Raw genomic sequence first — 23,531 nt, forward strand, 5'->3', positions numbered from 1 at the left:
TGGCTATTATTAAGCTTTAGCTACTGCAAGCCTATGATATGAAGACAGTGTGCAGCAGTGCTCCAACTGACTCCGACAGTTGAACTTGAGGTGAGGAAGACTGTGTCAGGCCTACCAGAGTTACTACTATAATAAAAAAATATATAATGCTTATCTTTATACAAAATATTCTGATAGAAAATGTACGAATTAGCCTCCTTCTGTACGTCTCTATCTGTATAGCAGATGCAGTAGCCATCTCACATAAAGAAATGTATGTCGGTGTCAAAGCATGCTGCGGGCATATCTCTCTATCTCTGCTGCTAGGCCAGAAAAGAAATTATTAATATCTTACATTGGACACATCAGCCTATTTTAAAATTAGCCTCTGACATGTTGCATATGCTACACATGGAAACACAAGGAATGGTGTTTTTGTAATTTGTTATAGGAGGATTTTAAGTACATGTAGCCTAAATGTGGCTCATTTGGCCAATATCCCTCGTTTATTGATGGATGGTGCTGGCTGCACCAAGTCGGATCTGAATGCATATGGATGTCTGGTAAAGTTCTCAAATGTCATGTTGTCCGGCGCCAAATTTTCCCAAAGGAAACCCTGAAATGTGCATATTATTTTTATGCTGATTTTAGAATACTTGCATGAAATTCTCTGGACAACACCCTGTCGTTCTCTGCAAACATCAAAGCGGTGACCCGCTCCTGCAGGTTCATGCTCTACAACATCAGTAGAGTGCGACCCTACCTCACACAGGAAGCGGAGCAGGTCCTAATCCAGGCACTTGTCCTCTCTTGTCTGGACTACTGAAACTCACTGTTCGCTGGGCTACCCGCTTGTGCCATCAACTCTTATGTCACCCCGCTCCTCCGCACACTCCACTGGCTTCCAGTCGAAGTTAGCATCCACTACAATACCATGGTGCTGACCTACAGAAGAGCAAGAGGAACTGTCCCTCCCTACTTTCAGGCTATGCTCAAACCCTACACCCCAACCCGAGCACTCCGTTCTGCGAACATCAGGTCTCTTGGCCCTCCCACCCGTACGAGAGGGCAGCTCCCGCTCAGCCCAGTCCAAGCTCTTCTCTGTCCTGGCACCCCTATGGTGGAACCAGCTTCCCAAAACATCTGAACAGTATCTTCAAACATAATCTTAAATAATCCCCCTCCTCCTTAGCCTCTGCTAAATGACTAAAATGTAAATGTGAAATCTGTTGCCAATTGGATGGAAACCTATAGACAACCTATTATGGTGACCTTAAAGACTCTGGCAAGTTCGCTAGTTCTGTGTGACTTTGATTATGCTTGCAATGCACATCATGGTTCACCAGCAGCCCCAAACATTAAAAAAATAAGCTACAGACTAGGGTTGAATATTTTCCTGGTATTTTCAATTGTTCCATCCCAAGAATAATCACTTTTCTCACAGTAACCCGGTATTTCCCGCCCAAACCGGAAGTGTCATTCATATAAAGGATATTAATATATTAATATGTCTGGATTTGATTAGAGCTTTGATTGGGATGAACATTGAAATCTAATGCTACCTGAGCCTGATGAGCCATACATTAAATATATTTTATGAGCCCAAGCCCAAATCATTGTGCCATTATCCAATACATAGCGTATGAAATAGGCTACCGCATATTACGCACGGCAGAAAAACATAAAAGCCCATAGATGTAGCTACTGTATGTTAAAAAATAACATAACGCCGAAAGCCAGATGGTGATGTGTAAATTAGACATGCATGCAGTCCATTACTGTTGCATATGCTGCAGCAAATGTAGGGACCACAATGGAATTAAGTCCCTGACTTTATTGTGCAGTCCTGGTCACTTTTTAAAATTAATTATGTATATATGTATTTTTCTAACTGACAATAAAATCAATCAATCAATCCAAACTGTGCATCGGCAATTAGATGAACGGAAATAGACATCTGTTCCAAAACACCAAAAAGTTGAATGACAATCAGAGATTGTCAAGCCAAGCCTTCCATACTGGGTAAGCCTACAAGGTAGGGAGGGATGTGTTTTCTGTTTGTCTATTTATTGTGGTGTTGAAAACGCAACCCGTGTCGGTATGTTTTCGTTATTGGTTGTGTTGGTGGAAAATTTGTTGCATACAGTATATTTTATATAATTATAAACATGCCATCAAAATGTTGAAAATCTGATTTACCCATAGAGGTTCATTGTCTGCAACCGGCTCTGATTATGAAGTAATGAATCATGCAGGGAGAGTGAGCTCTTGTGGTGGTCGGCGAACCCTCAACCTTCTGGCTCATAGCCCTGCGTGGCATCGACTGGGCAACAAAAGCAAAGTAGATATCCACGTTTATAAGCACAGGGTCGCTACAGTTATTGTTATTTGTGGTCGTAAAACATTATTTTGAGTTAATTCTATGAAGGTGGAGGGTGTTCAATTTATTTTACAGTACAAGGTGAGGGTCATATGAAAATATTTTTGCCACTGGGGAGAGGGGTGCATTTTTTTAAGGACACCTTGAGATGGACCCCTCCTGGTCAGGCGTTCAGTAATATACTGTTAGAAAAAAGGGTTCCAAAGAGGTTCTTCGGCTGTCCCCATAGGAGAAAAAAAATGTGGGTTCCAGGCAGAACCCTTTTTGGTTCCATGTAGAGGCCTCTGTGGAAAGGGTTCTACATGGAACCCAAAGGGTTGTACCTGGAAAGGGTTGTCCCTGGAACCTCTTCAAAGGGTTTTCCTATGGGTACAGCCGAATAACCCTTTTAGGTTCTAGATAGCAAAATCTAAGAGTGTAGCCAAGATAATCTCGTCTCCATTCCTCATCGGCCTGATATTATAGTTTTAAATCATCATCGGTTCAATTGGCCCATCCTGTCACACTGTGAAACGACAGACAGACTGAAATGAAGTGAGTCCGTGTGATGCATAAAACAGGTGATAATGCATTTCAAACAGAGTATGTGCACCACCATTACCAAAGTGTTTGTGTCTGTGACAAGCACTTTGTGACAATTGCTGATGTATAAAGGGCTTTATGAAAATACATTTGATTGATTGACTGTGTGTGTGGCAGGTTCTGCATCATAACCAGAGGGTTTGTGTCTGTGCCTGTGTCTGTGGCAGGTTATGTGGAGACCACAGTGTTTGTAGCTGTGTCAGGTTCTGCATCATTACCAGAGTGCCTCTGTTTTTGTCAGGTTCTGTGGAGGTCTGTTCCTGGACATCAAGAGAAAGCTGCCCTGGTTTCCTAGTGACTTCTACGAAGGCTTCCACATCCAGTCCATCTCTGCAGTCCTCTTCATCTACCTGGGCTGCATAACCAATGCCATCACCTTCGGAGGCCTGCTGGGGGATGCCACAGACAACTATCAGGTAGAGCTGATGTAGCCTGAAATCCAGAACTGTTGTGTTAACATTCTACCCCTTGTAATCTGTGTCAAATGCCAATGAGTTTGGCATATTTACGGAGTAAAATGAGTGAAACGTTAGCACAAACAGACTGGTACCCAAGTTAGGGCTTATGACCCTTGAATTAATTAAAAATTAGTTAATTTACTGATTCAAATTGTAAAAATTCTGAGTCTGTGATTTGCTAAAGAATGTTTTTAGTATGGAACATGAGCCAAAAAAATGGTATGGTAGCTAACTCACTCTAGGTGATATATGTGTGTGACGGATGGGAACAGTGACTGCACTAAATCCATTTGTTCAGCTCAACACATACTGAAACCATTTAGGATAAGTGCTCTGGCTGGCTGCTACTGATGATTCGCACAGACTGTCTGTCAGATTGAAATATAGCATACTGCCTTTCTCTAACACATTCACAACCACTTCTCTCTGTCTGTCTCTCTTCATTTTCCCTCTCCATCTCTCTCTCCCTACTCTCACCCCTACCCTGTTTCTCCCCCTGCCCTCTCTTCTCTCTCTCCTCTATATCAGGGTGTGATGGAGAGTTTCCTGGGCACAGCGCTGTCAGGAACAGTGTTCTGTATGTTTAGTGGTCAGCCCCTCATCATCCTTAGCTCCACTGGACCCATCCTCATCTTCGAGAAACTGCTCTTCGAATTCAGCAAGTGAGTGAGAGCTCAACCCCACTTCAAAGTCAGACACTGTAGCCAAGGGGTGTCGAACTCATTTTGCCCTGGGGGGCCGCACTCATTCTTCAACGAGGTCCGGAAAGCCGCACTGGCATTTTTATATATTTCCTTGCTGTCAGAATTTTCAAAACATTGTCCTCTATCCATCGTTTTTTAAATTTTCGATGCTCCCTGACTGTTTATTGATTATTAGTGAGCTGGACAGTCAAGAAACTGTATGAACATAGGTCCATTATCATTTCTACACAGTTTCAATTTGTTTTAGTAATTTTAAAATATATTGAGTTCCCCCCCCCCCCCCCCCCCAAAAAAAACACCCCTGCTGTAGCCTATACAGTATATAATATCTTGATACATATGGTTCCTCCCTTTGATTTGAAAGACAATTCAAACACCCACATCAGACATGATATACTATGAAAGGCACAATGGTGAGATTTGATATGCCATATTGGAGAGCGTGTCCGTTCCAGCTTTGTAAAAGGACGGTCTTACCTTTCACCTTCTGCCCTATATCAATGTTCTTATTTCTAAGGAACAATGGTATAGACTACATGGAACTGCGTCTGTGGATCGGGATCCACTCCTGTATCCAGTGCTTCCTCCTGGTCGCCACGGACGCCAGCTATATCATCAAGTACATGACCCGCTTCACAGAGGAGGGCTTCTCCAGCCTCATCTCCTTCATCTTCATCTCTGACGCCATCAAGAAGATGGTGAGTCACACGCAGGCACGCGGACGCACACAGACGCAGTCACGCTCACACTTAGGCACACAAGCACACAGGCACACAGGCGCACACTTAACTGTTGATGTAATGTGCTGCTACAGATGGGCTCCTTCAAGTACTATCCCATCAACACCGACTTCAAGCCAGACTACGTCACTGCCTACAAGTGCGAGTGCCTGGCCCCAGACCCCAGTGAGTCCATCCTTGGCATATAGTATATCATTATAGTACAGTAAGAATCAAGTTAGCCAGAATTCCCAACAGGGGTCATAGTGGTTGTCATATGGTTGGAGAGGGTAGTAATGGGGAATCAGGGCCTAGTAGCTTGGGTGCCAATCTGTTTCTGCTCTCATGTCAACTCCTTATGGAATTGTCATGGAATTGTCATGCCAAACATGGCAAAAGTTTGACTTGACACTGACAGAAATGGAGTTGGCAAGAGCACAAACAGATAGGAGTATAAACAGGACCTGGCTACCTCTAAGGGATTTGGGGATATAAAGATTATCGTATGGTTTGGTAATATAAGGAGGTATTATACCTTTATGCCTCTCTGGAGATGTTCATTGGGAAATCGTTATGAGAATTGACTTAAGATATTTGAATAATGTAACTGATTTGTCTTATATTTGTTTTTGCTGCCCTCACAAATGGCTGCTGTCTGATGCGAGTGAGTAACACTTTGTATGCATGAGCTTCAACTAGTTACTTTCTCTGTTCAAGGTCTCTGTTCAAAGTCTACCTGATGAATTCTTATTCCATTTTGCATTTCTCTTGTCCCGTGACTCTGACCTCTCACTGTTTTCACTCTCTGCATCTCAATTTTTCCTTCATAACCCTCCTCTCTCCTTCTTTCTCCCTTCTTTTCACTTACTAAACAGTGGCTTCAATGATCTTCAATGGTTTAGTGCCAGTGCCAACTGATAACACCTCTAGTCTCTTTGGAGTAAGTGATTTTTTTAAATTACGTTTTTACTTTGTCATGTCTAGCAACAACAACTAGCAACAACAACTGGGACCTAAGACACACAAGGCCCCTAAATTTGCCCAAGAAAGGCAAACAAATTTCAAACCCACACCAAACTTAAAGACATGAAGCAAACCAAAAAGTGGAGAAAAGCAAAAAAAGGAAGATCAGATAAACGGCAACGAAATGAGTTAACCCTCCACATCTGTCAAGCCAACTTGTGCACTGGGCCAGCTGCTCTTAAATATCACCTGTGCCAGCACAGAGGAAATACCTTCTGACTAACGAGGTGACTACAATCGGTGTGCCGACCGTGCTAACGTGCTAACATCCAACCCCAAAATATAAATGGAAAAACCAAAGCCTGTAACACCTTCCCCCTTAAGGCAACAAATATACCCTATATTTACACTACTGTTCAAAAAATGTGGGGTTACTTAGAAATGTCCTTGTTTTTGAAAGAAAAGCACCTTTTATGTCCATTAAAATAACATAAAAATGATCAGAAATACAGTGTAGACATTGTTAATGTTGTAAATTACTATTGTAGCTGGAAACGGCATCCCGGAGTTGCCTCTTCACTGTTGACGTTGAGACTGTGTTTTGCAGGTTCTATTTAATGAGGCTGCCTGTTGAGGACTTGTGAGGCATCTGTTTCTCAAACTAGACACTCTAATGTACTTGTCCTCTTGCTCAGTTGTGCACCGGGGCCTCCCGCTCCTCTTTCTATTCTGGTTAGAGCCAGTTTGCGCTGTTCTGTGAAGGGAGTAGTACACAGCGTTGTACGAGATCTTCAGTTTCTTAGCAAATTCTCGCATTGAATAGCCTTCATTTCTCAGAACAAGAATAGACTGACGAGTTTCAGAAGAAAGGTGTTTGTTTCTGGTCATTTTGAGCCTGTAATCGAACCCACAATTGCTGATGCCCCAGATACTCAACTAGTCTAAAGAAGGCCAGTTTAATTGCTTCTTTAATCAGGTCAACAGTTTTCAGCTGTGCTAACATAATTGCAAAAGGGTTTTCTAATGATCAATTCGTTTTTTTAAATGATAAACTTGGATTAGTTAACACAACGTGCCATTGGAACACAGGAGTGATGGTTGCTGATAATGGGCCTCTGTACACCTATATAGATATTCCATAAAAAATCAGCCGTTTCCAGCAACAATAGTCATTTACAACATTAACAATGTCTACACTGCATTTCTGATCAATTTGATGTTATTTTAATGGACAAAAAATGTGCTTTTCTTTCAAAACAAGGACACTTTATCATGTAGACACTTTATCAGCCAATTGGGAATTATTTGTTTACAGCAAATGGCTTTCCTTTGAGGAGTCTGAAAAATAAGTTGATTATTTTCGGCGCCCTTATGTTCTCTTGCACTCTCTTTCCTTTTATCTTCTCTCTCTCTCTCTCTCGCAAGAAACCTCACATCCTCACAGCCATTACTCTCCCCTTCACCTTATTCTTCGACCTCTAAAAACTGTGTCCTACTCCCTGCCCTCCTACATCCCTCTCTCCTCTTAGTTGAACATCACAGACCTGGACTGGAGCCAGCTCAGTAAGAAGGAGTGTGTGAAGTATGGAGGCTCTCTGGTGGGCAACACCTGTAAGTACGTCCCTGACCTGGCCCTCATGTCCTTCATCCTGTTCTTCGGGACCTACTCCATGACCGTCTCCCTCAAGAAGTTCAAGTTTAGCCGCTACTTTCCTACCAAGGTGAGACTAGAAGGAACTGAAGAGATGTTTATTCATTGACATAGCATCGCAAATAGCATCCTGATTCAGCCACAGTTTCATTTTTTTCAAGACAAAGATGATCTATTTAAAACACTTGAGGCAGATATGATTAGGTGTAATCTGTGGTGATTTGGGGTCATCTCCATGGAGATATGGTGTAAATAAGAGCAATGACCGAAACATGCTTAGATCTAAACTTTTGTATACAATTGTCTCCCCAAACTCCTCAATGTACATACTACAGTAGATGGTATCCTGAAACTGCATGTTCCTCACAGACAGGAATATTCTATTTCACCTATATTACAGCTGAATACAGCTTCAAATCAAATCAAATGTAATATTATTTGTCACATGCGCCAAATACAACAGGTATTACTGTGAAATGCTTACTTAGAAGCCCTTAACCAACAATGCAGTTTTAAGAAAATACCTTAAAAAAAAGTAAGAGATAAGAATAACAAATTAAAGAGCAGCAGTGAATAACAATAGCGGGGCTATATACAGGGGGTATTGGTACAGAGTCAATGTTTCAATGTTTCGGAGGCACTGGTGTTGTCGAGGTAATTGAGGTAATTATGTACATGTAGGTAGAGTTTTAAAGTGGCTATGCATAGATAATAACAGAGAGTAGCAGCAGCGTGGGGGGGGGGGGGGGGGGGGCACAATGCAAATTGTCTGGGTAGCCATTTGATTAGCTGTTCAGGAGTCTTATGGCTTGGGGGTAGAAGCTGTTTAGAAGCCTCTTGGACCTAGACTTGGTGCTCCGGTACCGCTTGCTGTGCGTCAGCAGAGAGAACAGTCTATGACTAGGGTGGCTAGAGTCTTTGACAATTTTTAGGGCCTTCCTTCCTCTGACACCGCATTGTGTAAAGGTCCTGGATGTCAGGAAGCTTGGCCCTGGTGATGTACTGGGCCGTACACATTACCTTCTGTAGTGCCTTGCGGTCGGAGGCCCGAGCAGTTGCCATACCAGGGAGTGATGCAACCCTTCAAGATGCAACTGTTGTGTCATCAGCAAACTTAATGATGGTGTTGGAGTTGTGCCTGGCCGTGCAGTCATGAGTGAACAGAGAGTACAGGAGGGGACTGAGTACGCACCCCTGAGGGGCCCCCATGTTGAGGATCAGTGTGGCGGATGTGTTGTTACGTACTCTTACCACCTGGGGGTGGCCCATCAGGAAGTCCAGGATCCAGTTGCAGAGGGAGGTGTTTAGTCCCAGGGTCCTTAGCTTAGTGTTGAGCTTTGAGGGCACTAGGGTGTTGAATGCTGAGCTGTAGTCAATGAATATCATTCTCACATAGGTGTTCATTTTGTCCACGTGGGAAAGGACAGTGTGGAGTGAAATATAGATTGCATCATCTGTGGATCTGTTGGGGCGGTATGCAAATTGGAGTGGGTCTATGGTTTCTGGGATAATGGTGTTGATGTGAGCCATGACCAGCCTTTGAAAGCAATTCATGGCTAGAGATGTGAGTGCTACGGGTCGGTAGTCATTTAGGCAGGTTACCTTAGTGTTCTTGGGCACAGGGACTATGGTGGTCTGCTTGAAACGTGTTGGTATTACAGACTCAGACAGGGAGAGATTGAAAATGTCAGTGAAGACATTTGCCATTTGGTCAGCGCATACTCAGAGTACACATCCTGGTAATACGTCTGGCCCAGCGACCTTGTGAATGTTGACTTGTTTAATGGTCTTGCTCACATCTGCTGTGGACAGTGTGATCACACAGTCGTCCGGAACAGCTGATGCGCTCATGCATGTTTCAGTGTTACTTGCCTCGAAGCGAGCATAGAAGTTGTTTAGCTTGTCTGGTAGGCTCGTGTCACTGGGCAGTTCTCACTGTGCTTCCCTTTGTAGTCTGTAATGGTTTGCAAGCCCTGCCACAACCGACGAGCGTCGGAGCCGGTGTAGTACGATTCGATCTTAGTCCTGTATTGACGCTTTGCCTGTTTGATGGTTCGTCGGAGGGCATAGCGGATTTTCTTATAAGCTTCCGGGTTAGAGTCCCACTCATTGAATGCGGCAGCTTGCCTGTAATCCATGGCTTCTGGTTGGGGTATGTACGTACAGTCACTGTGGGGACGACGTCCTCTATGCACTTATTGATGAAGCCAGTGACTGATGTGGTGTACTCCTCAATACCATCGGATAAATCCCAGAACATATTCCAGTTTGTGCTAGCAAAACAGTCCTGTAGTTTAGCATTTGCTTCGTCTGACCAATTTTTTATAGACCGAGTCACAGGTGCTTCCTGCTTTAATTTTTGTTTGTAAGCCGGAATCAGGAGGATAGAGTTATGGTCAGATTTGCCAAATGGATGGTGAGGGAGAGCTTTGTACGCGTGTGTGGAGTAAAGGTGGTCTCAATTTTTTTCCCCCTCTGGTTGCACATTTAACATGCTGATAGAACTTAGGTAAAACTGATTTAAGTTTCCCTGCATTAAAGTCCCCGGCCACTAGGAGTGCCGCCTCTGGATGAGCATTTTCCTGTTTGCTTATGGCGGAATACAGCTCATTGAGTGTGGTTTTAGTGCCAGCATTGGTCTGTGGTGGTATGTAGACAGCTACAAAAAATACAGATAAACTCTCTAGGTAGATAGTGTGGTCTACAGCTTATCATGAAATACTCTACCTCAGGCGAGCAAAACCTTGAGACTTCCTTAGATATCGTGCACCAGCTATTGTTTACAAATATGCATAGGCCCCCGCCCCGTGTCTTACCAGAGGCTGCTGTTCTGTCCTGCCGTGTATAACCCGCCAGCTGTATGTTCTTAATGTCGTTGTTCAGCCACGACTCCGTGAAACATAAGATATTACAGTTTAATGTCCCTTACAGTCGTCCCATTTATTTTCCAGTGATTGAACGTTAGCTAGCAGAATGGAAGGCAAGGGCAGATTAGCCACTCGTCGCCTGATCCTTAGAAGGCATCCTGATCTCTTTCCGCGAAACCTACATTTCCTTTTCCAGCGAATCACAGGGATCTGGGCCTGGTCGGGTGTTTGTAGTATATCCCTCGCGTCCGACTTATTGAAGAAGAACTCCTCGTCCAATTTGAGGTGAGTAATCCCAGTTCTGATGTCCAAAAGCTCTTTTCGGTCATAAGAGATGGTAGCAGCAACATTATGTGCTAAACAAGTTACAAACAACGCAAAAAAATAAAGAAATTGCATGGTTGGTTAAGATCCGATAAGATGGCAGTCCTCTCTTCCGGCACCATCTTGAACAAGCTTACGACTTTTAATGCATTGTGTTGAGATGTGTTTTTTATGTGTTTGTGTATCTGCGTTTAAAGAGTTTAATTCCAAAACACCATATATCCTTTTTCAGAAATATTGGTAAATTAGCTTTTAAAAAAAAAAAATATATATCAAAGAGATTGTGTGTTTTTTCACTATCTAATCATGGCATGGGGCTATTCAATGACAGACATGTATTTGTTTAAAATCTAAAACTTGATGGTTTCATTTCAGACATACAAATATGTTTTTTTTGCAAAATGCAATATATCCGCCTCTCTCAGAGAAATAAGTAGTACTGCTAGGTTTTACAGTCAAATGTAGCAAATAACTACATTTTCTATAAAGAAATTTACAAATGGTACATTTGTGACATCAATATTTGTATATTTTTATAATTCAATACAGTAATATGAGATAAACTGTACATGTACATTTTAGTCATTTAGCCGATGCTCTTATCCAGAGCAACTTACAGTTAGTGCATTCATCTTAAGATAGCTAGGTGAGACAACTACATATCACAGTCAAATATACAGGATATGAACATTCCATTCCAGCTAATCAATGGATATAGCGTTTTGCAAAAAAACATATTTTCATAAAGATCTATAATCTTTGAATTGAGAACAGAAATATTTGACAGACATGAAGGTGAGCAATCATTTCTGATGAAAAAACAAATGTAAAAAATGTGTGAACATAGTGTTTTGGAAATAAACTCTTTGTGTATTTCTTTGAGATATGATTTATGTTTCTCGCTAGACTTATATTGTATTTTTTTTCATTTGCTTTGTTCTGTCTGTCTGTCCGTGTCTCTGTCCTTGTCTCTGTCTATTATGTCTGTCTGTGTGTCTGTCTCTTGCTCTGTCTGTGGCTTCTGTAAACAGCTGCGGAAGCTCATCAGTGACTTCTCCATCTTCATGGCCATTATGACCTTTGTGGGTCTGGACAGGTTAATCGGGCTCAAAACCCCCAAGCTCATTGTTCCCACAGAGTTTAAGGTAAAGGAACGGGTTCAAAATAGCCACTCTTTTTATTAGTTATATTCCTGACCGTACCCTGGAACAGTTGTGTATCATTATACATGTATGTTTTTGTCCTTTAACCAATGAATGGTCACTCAGACACTGTCCCTTACTGACTCCCTTTAGCCCACACGTCCAGACCGGGGTTGGATAGTGCTGCCGTTTGGGAAGAACCCATGGTGGGTGTATTTGGCCAGCTTCGTCCCTGCTCTCCTGGTCACCATCCTCATCTTCATGGACCAGCAGATCAGTGCTGTCATTGTCAACCGGAAGGAGAACAAACTGAGGGTACTTTGAGGGGTGTTTTCATTGATTGATTTGACCTTTATTTATCCTGGAAGTCCCATTGAGTCAAGGAGACCTCTTTTAGAAGTCACACCTGGATGTTCTCTATTATATCCACAGCCAAGCCTGTTATAGTGAAGACATTGATAACAAGTTTAACCTCAGCTTTTTGGAGATCACACTGGGCATCACACATGTTTGCCATAATCTCGGTTAACCCAAAACTAAAATCTTGTGTAATTTGTGCAGAATCTGTCCATGAGAGAGGATGTTTGCCACAGTGAGCAATTTATATTGTAGATAAGAGATGTACTTGTAGGGGTAAAACATAGTTCCTAGAACCTTAATTGGCCTTTGGTGTCATGTTAGGTCCTACATGATGCATAGGACAATTACCTCAATGACATCCCCCAGTGTGAGTTTGTCCTACTCTGCTCTGTGTGTCCCTCCACCTGTGTGTCCCTCCCTGGCAGAAAGGGTGTGGCTACCACCTGGACCTGTTCTGGGTTGGGGTGCTGATGGCTGTCTGCTCCTTCTTGGGCCTGCCCTGGTATGTGGCTGCCACTGTCATCTCCATCGCACACATCGACTCGCTGAAGATGGAAAGTGAGTCCAGCGCTCCTGGAGAGCAGCCCCAGTTCCTTGGTGTCAGGTGAGGGAGCACTGAGCAGTGACCGTAGACTGTGACTATGGAGGATGTACTGGACAGTATAGTCCAGGCAGGGCTTGTCTCTTGTCTGCTGTCTATTATAGATGGAAAGGTTTGCTGGTAGTCATCCCCTCTCTGTTTCTCTCTCGCTCTTTCTCTATTGAACAGGGAGCAGAGACTGACAGGGATTCTGGTGTTTGTTCTCACTGGAGTCTCCATCTTCCTGGCTCCCATTCTACAGGTCAGTAAAATGTATTCATTTCCTCTGACCCAAACAAGGATTATGGATAAAGGATAAAAAGGAGCTGCGCCCCAAATGGCACCCTATTCCCTATGGGCCTTGGTCAAAAGTAGTGCACTGAATAGTAGTGCACTGGCCCTTTGGGGTCCAGTCAGTGTGTTTTCTATACCACCATATGACATTATTAAAGGGGATCAACAAGATAATGTGCTGATGTTGTCTGTGTGTTTAAGATGTGTGTTCTCTCTCTCTTTCACCCACAGTTCATACCCATGCCAGTACTTTACGGTGTGTTTCTCTACATGGGCATGGCATCTCTTAGCGGCATTCAGGTATGTATAGACCACAAAACAACGTAGACAGCCAGTGGTTGTGGCAATTGAAAGTCTCATGGTATGCGGGTTCTTCCTCTGACATGAATTCAAATCTCCAAATGAAGATGCATTATCTGTGATGTCGTTCTCTTCCTCATCAGAAACCGTGTGTCTGGAGGGAAGGTGACTGTATTCTAGCCGCGTCTAAAGCAATTTGGAGATGCATTTTGATGAGCGCGTTAGCTAGGCTGCTCAGAGCGGAGCTAGGATTTCAGTGAAGGCTCAGTGAGTCTGTTTGTGCTCTGTGTGTGGATGCTGTTTGGCTGCACCCTGCCAATCAAAGGGAAATGTCACAGACGAAAGAGTAAAATGTCAACAGCAAGGTGAACAAACATTACAGGGTCCTATTGCAAGCCCATTTACAAGCCTATTGCCCACAATCCATAAACAATTGTGTGTGGCTCAGTTGGTAGAGCATGGAGCTTCCAATGCTTTGGTTGTTGGTTTGATTCCTGCTGGGACCACCCATATGAAAATGTATATACACATTACTGTAAGTTGCTTTGGATAAGTGTCTGCCAAATTGAATATGTTATATAGATAAAACATTGGAAATTGAGAATAATATAGGCAGTGATGAGTGTGTGTTCTCATTGTCACTCCCCTGTAGTTCTGGGAGAGGATCAAGTTGTACATGATGCCGTCCAAGTACCAGCCTGACTTCCCTTTCCTGCGTCACGTGCCTCTGAGGAGGGTCCACCTCTTCACCCTGGTCCAGATAATCTGTCTGGCTGTCCTTTGGGTTCTCAAGTCCACCGTTCTGGCCATCCTCTTCCCTGTCATGGTATTATTCCTTACTCGCTTTTGATTGGAACAAGCATTAATACAGGGCTGTCAAACCCATTCCAGAGTGTCTGCTGTTTTTGTTCTTTCCTTTCAATTTGTGTCCAATTAAGACCGAGACAACCAGCTGAGGGGAGTTTTTACTAATAAATGAGCTTAACTGATCAATCAAGTACAGTACATGGGAGGAGCAAAACCTGCAGACACTCGCCCCTCAATGGAATGTGTATGAAACCCCTGCATTAATGCATAAAAAATAATGGTCAGCTCTCACAAGCTAAAGTTTCACTTTAGCGGACATCATTTCAGCTATGCATTCAAGCACACTTCAACATACAAATGACCTGATGTGATGTAAACGTTGGTTACTTATGAAGAGTTTAACTTTCATCTTCTTTCCTGTTGAGGTTGTTTTCTTGTCATGGAAGTTATGTAAGATTGGATAATGTGCTGGTGTGGTTAACAGATCCTGGGGTTGCTGGTGGTGCGTAAGATGCTGGACATGGTGTTCTCTCAACACGACCTGGCCTGGATCGATGACATCCTGCCTGGGAAAGACAAGAAGAAGGATAAGAAGAAGAAGGGCGATAAAGATGACACGAAGAACAAAGACAAGAAGAAAGGGAGAGCAGGCGACAGCAAAGACAAGGTGAGAAACGTTAAGATTTACTGCCACCAACTGGCTGGTTTAGAGCAAAAGAAAACTTGCTAAATAATGTATTTTTGATGGCTGTGTTTTGTGTGTGTGTTTGTATGCAGGAGAAGTACCACGCTTACTCCAACTGCTCGCCCAGCTCTGAGTCTGACCTGGACCGCAGGTACTGTGTGCTTAAACTACACGTCCCCTACAGAGACCTCCTTCAGCCTGCTGATGCCCAGTCACAGTGGGCCGCTCACTGCCAGCCAGGCAAATACATCCCCTGATACATAGATTACATAAACATGAAATCAGCCTGGCAGATATATGCAGACCCAAAACATGGACGCACACACACACATGGGCGCCTGACTTTGTCTTAAAGTTAAAAAAAATTAAATGAGTTAAACGTTTTAAAAACATTTCCTGCAATTGTACACTGCTTCTTTACAGGTGGAATCTATATTTATGGACAGAACACAACAATTTTTCTTAAGTTCTGCCACAAATTATATTGAGGTCGAGTACTCAAGTGTTTTTAGAACACAAGGCCAGAAAGAAATATGTGCACATTTAACTAGGCCTATATGCCAACAGTGTGCAACAATGCCCAATTTATCAGAATCATTACAGATAGCAAATCCTAATTTCTAAATTGCTCCATAGTCAATAAAACAAATAAGTGCCATTTAAGATTTTTTTTGAAACCGCAACATCAACTGGTTATGTTATATCATGGAATACATTCTTCAAAAGGCAGTAACCTCAGCAGTGGAGCTTGCTTGTAGAAGCATATGGCTGTGCAATGGCGTATCCTTGTTTTGTTAATTTAGCAGACAAGACGCTCTTATTTCCCGAGCCATTATAACAGTCAAGACACCTATTTTGTAGTGAAAAAAACAGAATGTATTATAACAGAATAAAATACAACAGAATATTTTTCCAAATGAAAAAAGTGTGAAGTGACTTGCATCTCGCCACTCAATTTGGCGAGTTGAAAGACAATTTTTTCATTCAGATGTTCGATTTAGTTTATTCTGCCTGTTTGGAATTTTCTAAATGAACAGTTCCAGGTGACGAATTACGCCCACAACATATGTTTACAGTAGGCATAGGCCTAATGATTCTGATGAAAATACAGTCTTTGTCTTTATCAAACGAATGTTTTTGCATATTTTCAGTGTGGAACCTGTGTAGCCTAGCCCTAGACTAACCAATTCAAAGGGCACTAGCAGGTCACAAAGTAGCCAAAGCGGAAAATAGAAGGAATGCAACTGTCATCATTTGGCAAGGAATGTAGCTTGTGTATCCCATCATTTAGATACTTTTTCCTCGGCATGTATTTCTAGGCCTAATGGGAGAAGAACCGCTTGATGCTTGGCTTAGTTTATTTTTAGTTTTGCCCCGCAAATGCACACGTAGGCCTATGGAACACTAGTGTCAAAGCAAATTAACATTGTCTCAAACCACATTCCACTAAATAGTATTGTATTTCATTATTTTTTATCTGTTTAAAGATGGAGAGACTGATGCCCGTCCATACCTACCTCCGACATAGAGTTTTTTTTAAAGCTCTGTCACAGTGTCACCATGACAATGTTTAAAACTTGTCTCAGCAGCATATATATTCTATGCAACGAGAGTCAATTTTACTTACCAAGCAAAGTGGAGCTATTTTATCGGGGTACAAATATTATGTGCTTTTTAATTTTGCATTGTAACTGCGAAGTGGCCACGTGTGCACTCGCACCGAGCACTCAACCAGGACTGTTACTTTTGTAACTGAATTAAAACATTATATCTATGTGATTTAACCGATTGATGTTGAGGAAATAGATGGCAAAAATGCAGAATGGTGTTAAATACAGCTTGGGGAGAAAAATTATTTCACAGATTTAATCATGTAATATGTGCCATTGCTCAGGCGCCTATGCACACACACACACACACACACACACACACACACACACACACACACACACACACACACACACACACACACACACACACACACACACACACACACACACACACACACACACGGTCTTATACAAATAACCTTGTGGACACACATTATTAAGTCCCATTCAAAATCCTATTTTCACTAACCCCTAACCATAACCCGTACCCTAACCTTAACCCTAACCCTAAAACTAACCCTAGCTCCTAACCCTAATTCTAACCCTAACACTATTTCTAACCCTAACCCTAAACCCCCTAGATATAGCATTTGACCTTGTAGGGACTAACAAAATGTCCGCAGTTGGTCAGATTTTTGTTTGTTTACTTTTCTTGTGGGGGCTTCTGGTCCCCACAAGTATAGTTAAACATGTCCACGCGCACACACACAGCTATAAATACACACATCTATAAATACACACATAATTTATCACAGACAGTGTTCTATATTGTTCTCAGAGAATATACCTTCATACCCTTCTCTCCATTCACTTTGATACAATGCAGATCGTTTTTGCACATGTTTTTTCCCCCTAGTGCTAAGGAAAAAACTAAACGTCCACCAAGGGGCAGCCCCAGGACCGAGTTTGTGGAAACCCTGTGCTAAGCAACCTTTGCTGCTGTTTTTAAGGCTGCGTTATGAAAACTAGTTGTGTAATTTTGTGTCAGTGTCTCTCGATATGTGTACACACATCACAGGCACATGCATGTGCATAATTCCAACATGCTAGCCAATAGCCATACACTATCTCCTATGTATTTTCACTTTCTAAGGCACTGGCTTGGTTTATATTCTGTAGAAATGTTTGACATATTGGAATAGATTCATAAAAGTTTACAATTATATTTGAAGGTAGTGGATACACAGTATTTGAGAGTGAACAGCGTTTGGCCCACTGTATGTGTGCATCCCCATGCCACATGCATCAGGCTTTTCTCAGAGTATTGGTTGTTTCTTTTTCCTCCATGTGTTGTATAGTCTAGTAGCCTATCTATGGGTCCCATTCACAAACACAAATGTTTAGTTTAGTTGTGTCGTCATTCCATATAGTTGCATATTCTTCCCTTCTATCCTTTTAGTCATGCCTACCTCTGCATGTTATTTTTGAATAGGAACTATGATAACAATTCATGTCTGCATTACGTTTAAGGAAGCATAGTTCAGAATAGACTTATTGAAGATTAAGATCAAGGTCCAACTGAAATTTGATTTCTGCTTTATCCCAACCCCTCCGAAAGACACACAGGTTATAGATGTTGGACCAGGGGGCTGCCACACTGGGCGCACGTGGAGCAGTTGTTCTGGGTGTTAAGTGCCTTGCTCAAGGGCACAACGGTAGGCAATGGCATCTAGGGTTTGATACCAGCAACCCTCCAGTTGCCAGCTCACTTCCTGACAGGTTTTTCCTATTCGACGTGGGTTTCGAACTGGCAACCCTCCGGTCACTGGCTCGACTCTAACCGCTAGGCTACCTGCCGCCCATGTTTAGACCTACGTCTTTGCTTGTGGTTTTTCTAAATAAATTAGGAAAGGGAAAACTGCAAAGTAAGGACAAACTTTCATTAAGTGAAGTTTTGCATTTATTCTTCACCAACTGTACATTGCATTCATTCCCACCCCTCACATTCCACATAGGGTGTGAGCTGATCAAGAAGGATGCAATTGCAGACCGCAATTAGAAGCGTTGTCTGATATAGGCGTTTCTTGATATCAAGTTACACCCATTGATGCTCGCCATTGGTCTGTGGCCATTTTTTTCACATAGAGGACAGCAGTTGTTGGCAACTGTAGCATTGTTGCTAACCCTAACCCCTTTTCTAACCTTAACCTCAGTCTCATAACCTTCCACGCTAATTCACCTAACCTGCCACGCTAAATCACCTAACCTACCACATTAATTATCCTAACCTGCCACGTTAGTTATCCTAACCTGTTATGTAAACAAATATTTTTGTGTCGAGAAACCATCAGTCTCGCAACACCAGAACTGACCAATGGCAGGTATCAATGGGCGTTTCCTGTTATTAGGGAACTAATATCAGTTTGCAGTTTGCAATTGCACCATATTCAGCTGATCCACAGAAAGGCTTGAAACACTATGGCATAAAGAACAGCCAGCCTAACTCTCTGTCACGTTGTCTCACATTAGTTTGCCCAACCTCTCTAGTCTAATTTACTCTAAGGTACTATGCATCAGATCCATATTACATCTAACAACTGACTACCTCCCTGTCTAACCCAAGGTTACCTTACCCCTCTCCAGTCCCTCCTTCCTTCTGTGTTTCTTGCCTCTCGCTGTGTATGTCATATATTTAATTTAACAGAATATTTTATCCAAAGCGACTTACAGTAGTGCATGCATACATTCTTGTATGTGTGGCACAGCGGTAATCGAACCAATCTGAGCCATGCAGGACCACATGTATGTATGATAACTGGAACTTGCCGTTCCTCAGCATCACCCTGCATCTGAAGATCTCCTGTCCCTCGTCCCCGACGGTCCCTATGGCCCATGGCCGTGGCATGGCCTTCCCCGTGCCCCAGGTGAAGATCGAGATGGAGTCGGACTAGGACACGGACACTGATCACCCCCGCCACAGGGACTTGGTCAGCGAAACAATGCTTTGGTCGATTGACAGACAGAGTTGTCACCTGTAGGCACTGACTGCTGTGTGACAGAGCACAGGCAAACGTGGGTCCACTGCGGACACTGTACAGTACATATACGTAAAATGCTGACCCACTTACATACCAAGACTCTTCCAGAATGCCTGCAGAGGACAGTACAAGGTGGCGTGGACTAACAGCTGACAGCATATGACACCTAACATAAATAAATGAACTGGGAATACAACATGCACATGGAGCAGTACATTTCACAAAGCTGTCAATTTCAATGTGTCCAAAATCCCAGCAACAGTTTCTGCTTTTAAACTAGGAGGCCCTTTGCTGAACTGTCATGGATATCTCTGTTGAGAACATGTTGACTGTATAATTTTCAGGATATGCATAAGTTTAGAAACACAATGGAGGGATATAGGAGAAAGGTGAGTGAAGGATCTTGTCTGTGCTGTATATGAGAGTATTTTGTGTCAAGATATTTATTTAGATTATAAAAGTATATAGTATGTATTTTTCACTGTTCATACAGAGATATATATATATATATATAGTAAGTATGAAGTGTGAGGTCCAGAATAACTTGAAGTGAAATCCAGAATTTCAATGTCAGTAAAAATGGCCTGCCTTTTCATGTGATAAATGAGTTCTTGAATATCCTTCTTCAGAAAATAATTGTGTTTTGGTGTGTGTGCATGTGTGTGTGTGTTGTGAGGATGTATGGTGCCTCTTCTTGTAGCATACCAGCTTGCCTATTCCCTCGTTCCTATTCCCTCTTGTGTTTTAAAGCCACTGGGGAAAAAAGAAACAGCCAAAAAATGTGAATAGCCTACTAGACTGAATATTGTTATTTTTGAAAAATGATTGATTTGTTAATAACATGGTTGAATACAGTGTTATCCAGTCGTTCTATTATCCCATACTGCAGGGGTCATCAACTAGATTCAGCTGTGGGATGATTTCTTTCTTGAGTGGGGGGGGGGGGGGGTTATACATTTGTACTTTGCAAATTGAAAAAATACTCTGCAGGATGAAGCAAGAAGCCCAAACCAGGGTTCATACACATTTTGACATATGGAATTTCATGACTTTTCCAGGACTCTTCCATGACATTTAATCAAATTTCCATGACAAATAAATGGTGGTCTCAATTGGTGGTATGCTTAAATGTGGTATCTACACTGGGAGGCACTTACACCCCCCCCCCCCCCCAACCCCATGTGTGCATGCTTTTGATCAAGCCCTGCTCAAACACATCAGAGTCAGTTGATCAAGGTCTGGTTGAGCAGCTCATGTCTAAAATGTGGTTTGTTAGAGGGGGGTTGGAATAAAAGCCTGCACACCCAGTAGCTCTCCTGGAAGATGGTTGACCACCCTTGATGTAAAACATTGCAACTTTACAACCAAATACATTTATGCCTTAATAAAACAATTCACTCATTCAATATATCAAAGATCAAATGGCTATGATAGGCCACAAATCTTTTGAGTTGTGCTCTTGGCTTAGCCCACATATTTCTTCAGGAAATGTACTTAATTAGTTTCGTCATATTTATCTTAGCTAGGCCTACCTTATAAGTGTTTACTTTGCAGGCTGACAAGCATCTATTGAGTTGCAATGTCCCAATACATTTGATGCCCAAATCCACTGGAAGTACAGTTGAAGTCGGAAGTTTACATACACTTAGGTTGGAGTCATTAAAACTAATTTTTCAACCACTCCACAAATTTCATGTTAACAAACTATAGTTTTGGCAAGTCAGTTAGGACATCTTCTTTGTGCATGACACAAGTCATTTTTCCAACAATTGTTTACAGACAGATTATCTCACTTATATTTCACTGTATCACAATTCCAGTGGGTCAGACGTTTACATACACTAAGTTGACTGTGCCTTTAAACAGCTTGGAAAAGTCCAGAAAATGATGTCATGACTTTAGAAGCTTCTGATAGGCTAATTGACATAATTTGAGTCAATTGGAGGTGTACCTGTGGATGTATTTCAAGGCCTACCTTCCAACTCAGTGGCTCTTTGCTTGACATCATAGGAAAATCAAACAAAATCAGCCAAGACCTCAGAAAAAAATTGTAGACCTCCACAAGTCTGGTTCATTCTTGGGAGCAATTTCCAAATGCCTGAAGGTACCACGTTCATCTGTACAAACAATAGTACGCAAGTATAAACACCATGGGACCACGCAGCCGTCATACCGCTCAGGAAGGAGACGCATTCTGTCTCCTAGAGATGAACGTACTTTGCGTTTAAAAGTGCAAATCAATCCCAGAACAACATCAAAGGACCTTGTGAAGATGCTGGAGGAAACAGGTACAAAAGTATCTATAGCCACAGTAAAACGAGTCCTATATCGACATAACCTGAAAGGCCACTCAGCAAGGAAGAAGCCACTGCTCCAAAACCATAAAAAGGCCAGACTACGGTTTACAACTGCACATGGGGACAAAGATCGTACTTTTTGGAGCAATGTCCTGTCTGATGAAACAAAAATAGAACTGTTTGGCCATAATGACCATCGTTATGTTTGGAGGAAAAAGGGGGAGACTTGAAAGCCGAAGATCACCATCCCAACCGTGAAGTACGGGGGTGGCAGCATCATGTTGTGGGCGTGCTTTGCTGCAGGAGGGACTGGTGCATTTCACAAAATAGTTGGCATCATGGGGCAGGAAAATTATGTGGATATATTGAAGCAACATCTCAAGACATCAGTCAGGAAGTTAAAGCTTGGTCGCAAATGGGTCTTCCAAATGGACAATGACCCCTAGCATACTTCCAAACCTGACCCCGTTACACCAACTCAGGAGGAATGGGCCAAAATTCACCCAATTTATTGTGGGAAGCTTGTGGAAGGCTACCTGAAATGTTTGACCAAAGTTAAGCAATTTAAAGGCAATGCTACCCAATACTAATTGAGTGTATGTAAACTTCTGACCCACTGGGAATGTGATGAAAGAAAATAAAGCTGAAATAAATAATTCTCTCTACTATTATTCTGACATTTCACATTCTTAAAATAAAGTGGTAATCCTAACTGACCTAAAACAGGGAATTGTTACTAGGATTAAATGTCAGGAATTGTGAAAAACTGAGTTTAAATGTATTTGGCCAAGGTGCAGGTAAAATTGCGACTTAAACTGTATCTACAAAAACAAGTTTTGCAGCCACATAATGCAAAATGAAGACTAAATCTAATATTTTTTCCTAAAATTAGTTTTCGTGATTCACAAATGATTATTTTGATTCACATGTCTCAATTCACAACGATTGAACAGAATCCCAAGTAACACAATGGTGAATTAGTGAATCGTTCATTTCGTCAATAACATTTTCAAATATTCATTTGTGTGGCGCTTTGTATGGCTTTTTTCACAATCCTGGCTGATATGTTTATATATCTATATTTATAAATTGATAAAATATTTAATAATTGCCTAAATAAAGTACCTTAACAGAAATGATTAAATTCATTTCCATTACTTTTTCCATACTTTTCAGATTTTATCATTTTTCTAAACTTTTCCAGGCCTAGAAAACACAATATTAAAATTCCATGACTTTTTCAGGATTTTCATGATGTACAAACCCTGTCAAGAAAAAATGGACAAAAACAATCATTTCAAACCTTGATTACATTGGTACATGATCATACATGTCTCTCTGTTTATGAGTGGAAATACATGGGAATAGATTTACTAAATTCAAATACTTTTAGTCTTTTATGTCCAAAAACGGAAATTTAACAAAATAATTAGTAATAATTTTATCCGCGGGCCGCCAGTTGACGATCCCTGCCCTATTGTGTGTAAATGACTGCGGACACTTACTGAGCAGACACCTAACAATAACCCAAAGACGATGTACAAACTGTATTCTTGTGATATTTTCTTTGTTGTTAAATGTTGATCCTTTCAATATGATAGATTTTATCAACAGAGAAATGCCTGTGCATTATTTATTTTTTTGTATGTATTATTACAGAATTAGTAAGACCATAACTACAGTTATGTATTCATTATTATAAAAAAATATTTAAACACAACATGCAACAATTTCTATTTTACTGAGTTACAGGTCATAGAAGGAAATCAGTCAATTCAAATAAATTAATTAGCCCCTAATCTATGGATTTCACATGACTAGGCAGGGGCGCACTCATGGGTGGGTCTGGGA

General features: G+C 41.8%; 1 protein-coding gene across 1 annotated transcript in view; it reads left to right on the forward strand.

The window, feature by feature from the left end:
• LOC120051470 (electrogenic sodium bicarbonate cotransporter 4-like) overlaps positions 1–19,296 on the forward strand; it is a 48,600-nt gene extending 29,304 nt beyond the window's left edge. Inside the window, exons 12-26 of the mRNA XM_038998352.1 lie at positions 3,183–3,357; positions 3,928–4,061; positions 4,621–4,801; positions 4,918–5,008; positions 5,698–5,762; positions 7,315–7,506; positions 11,659–11,772; positions 11,923–12,084; positions 12,555–12,733; positions 12,899–12,971; positions 13,235–13,303; positions 13,956–14,129; positions 14,595–14,777; positions 14,888–14,946; positions 19,182–19,296. Coding sequence (XP_038854280.1) covers positions 3,183–3,357; positions 3,928–4,061; positions 4,621–4,801; positions 4,918–5,008; positions 5,698–5,762; positions 7,315–7,506; positions 11,659–11,772; positions 11,923–12,084; positions 12,555–12,733; positions 12,899–12,971; positions 13,235–13,303; positions 13,956–14,129; positions 14,595–14,777; positions 14,888–14,946; positions 19,182–19,296 — 1,966 coding nt within the window. The remainder of the gene's footprint in view (positions 1–3,182; positions 3,358–3,927; positions 4,062–4,620; positions 4,802–4,917; positions 5,009–5,697; positions 5,763–7,314; positions 7,507–11,658; positions 11,773–11,922; positions 12,085–12,554; positions 12,734–12,898; positions 12,972–13,234; positions 13,304–13,955; positions 14,130–14,594; positions 14,778–14,887; positions 14,947–19,181) is intronic.
• The last annotated feature ends 4,235 nt before the right edge of the window (positions 19,297–23,531 follow it).

The sequence above is a fragment of the Salvelinus namaycush genome, chromosome 1 (assembly GCF_016432855.1).
Source record: "Salvelinus namaycush isolate Seneca chromosome 1, SaNama_1.0, whole genome shotgun sequence".
NCBI classification, from domain to species: Eukaryota; Metazoa; Chordata; class Actinopteri; order Salmoniformes; family Salmonidae; genus Salvelinus; species Salvelinus namaycush.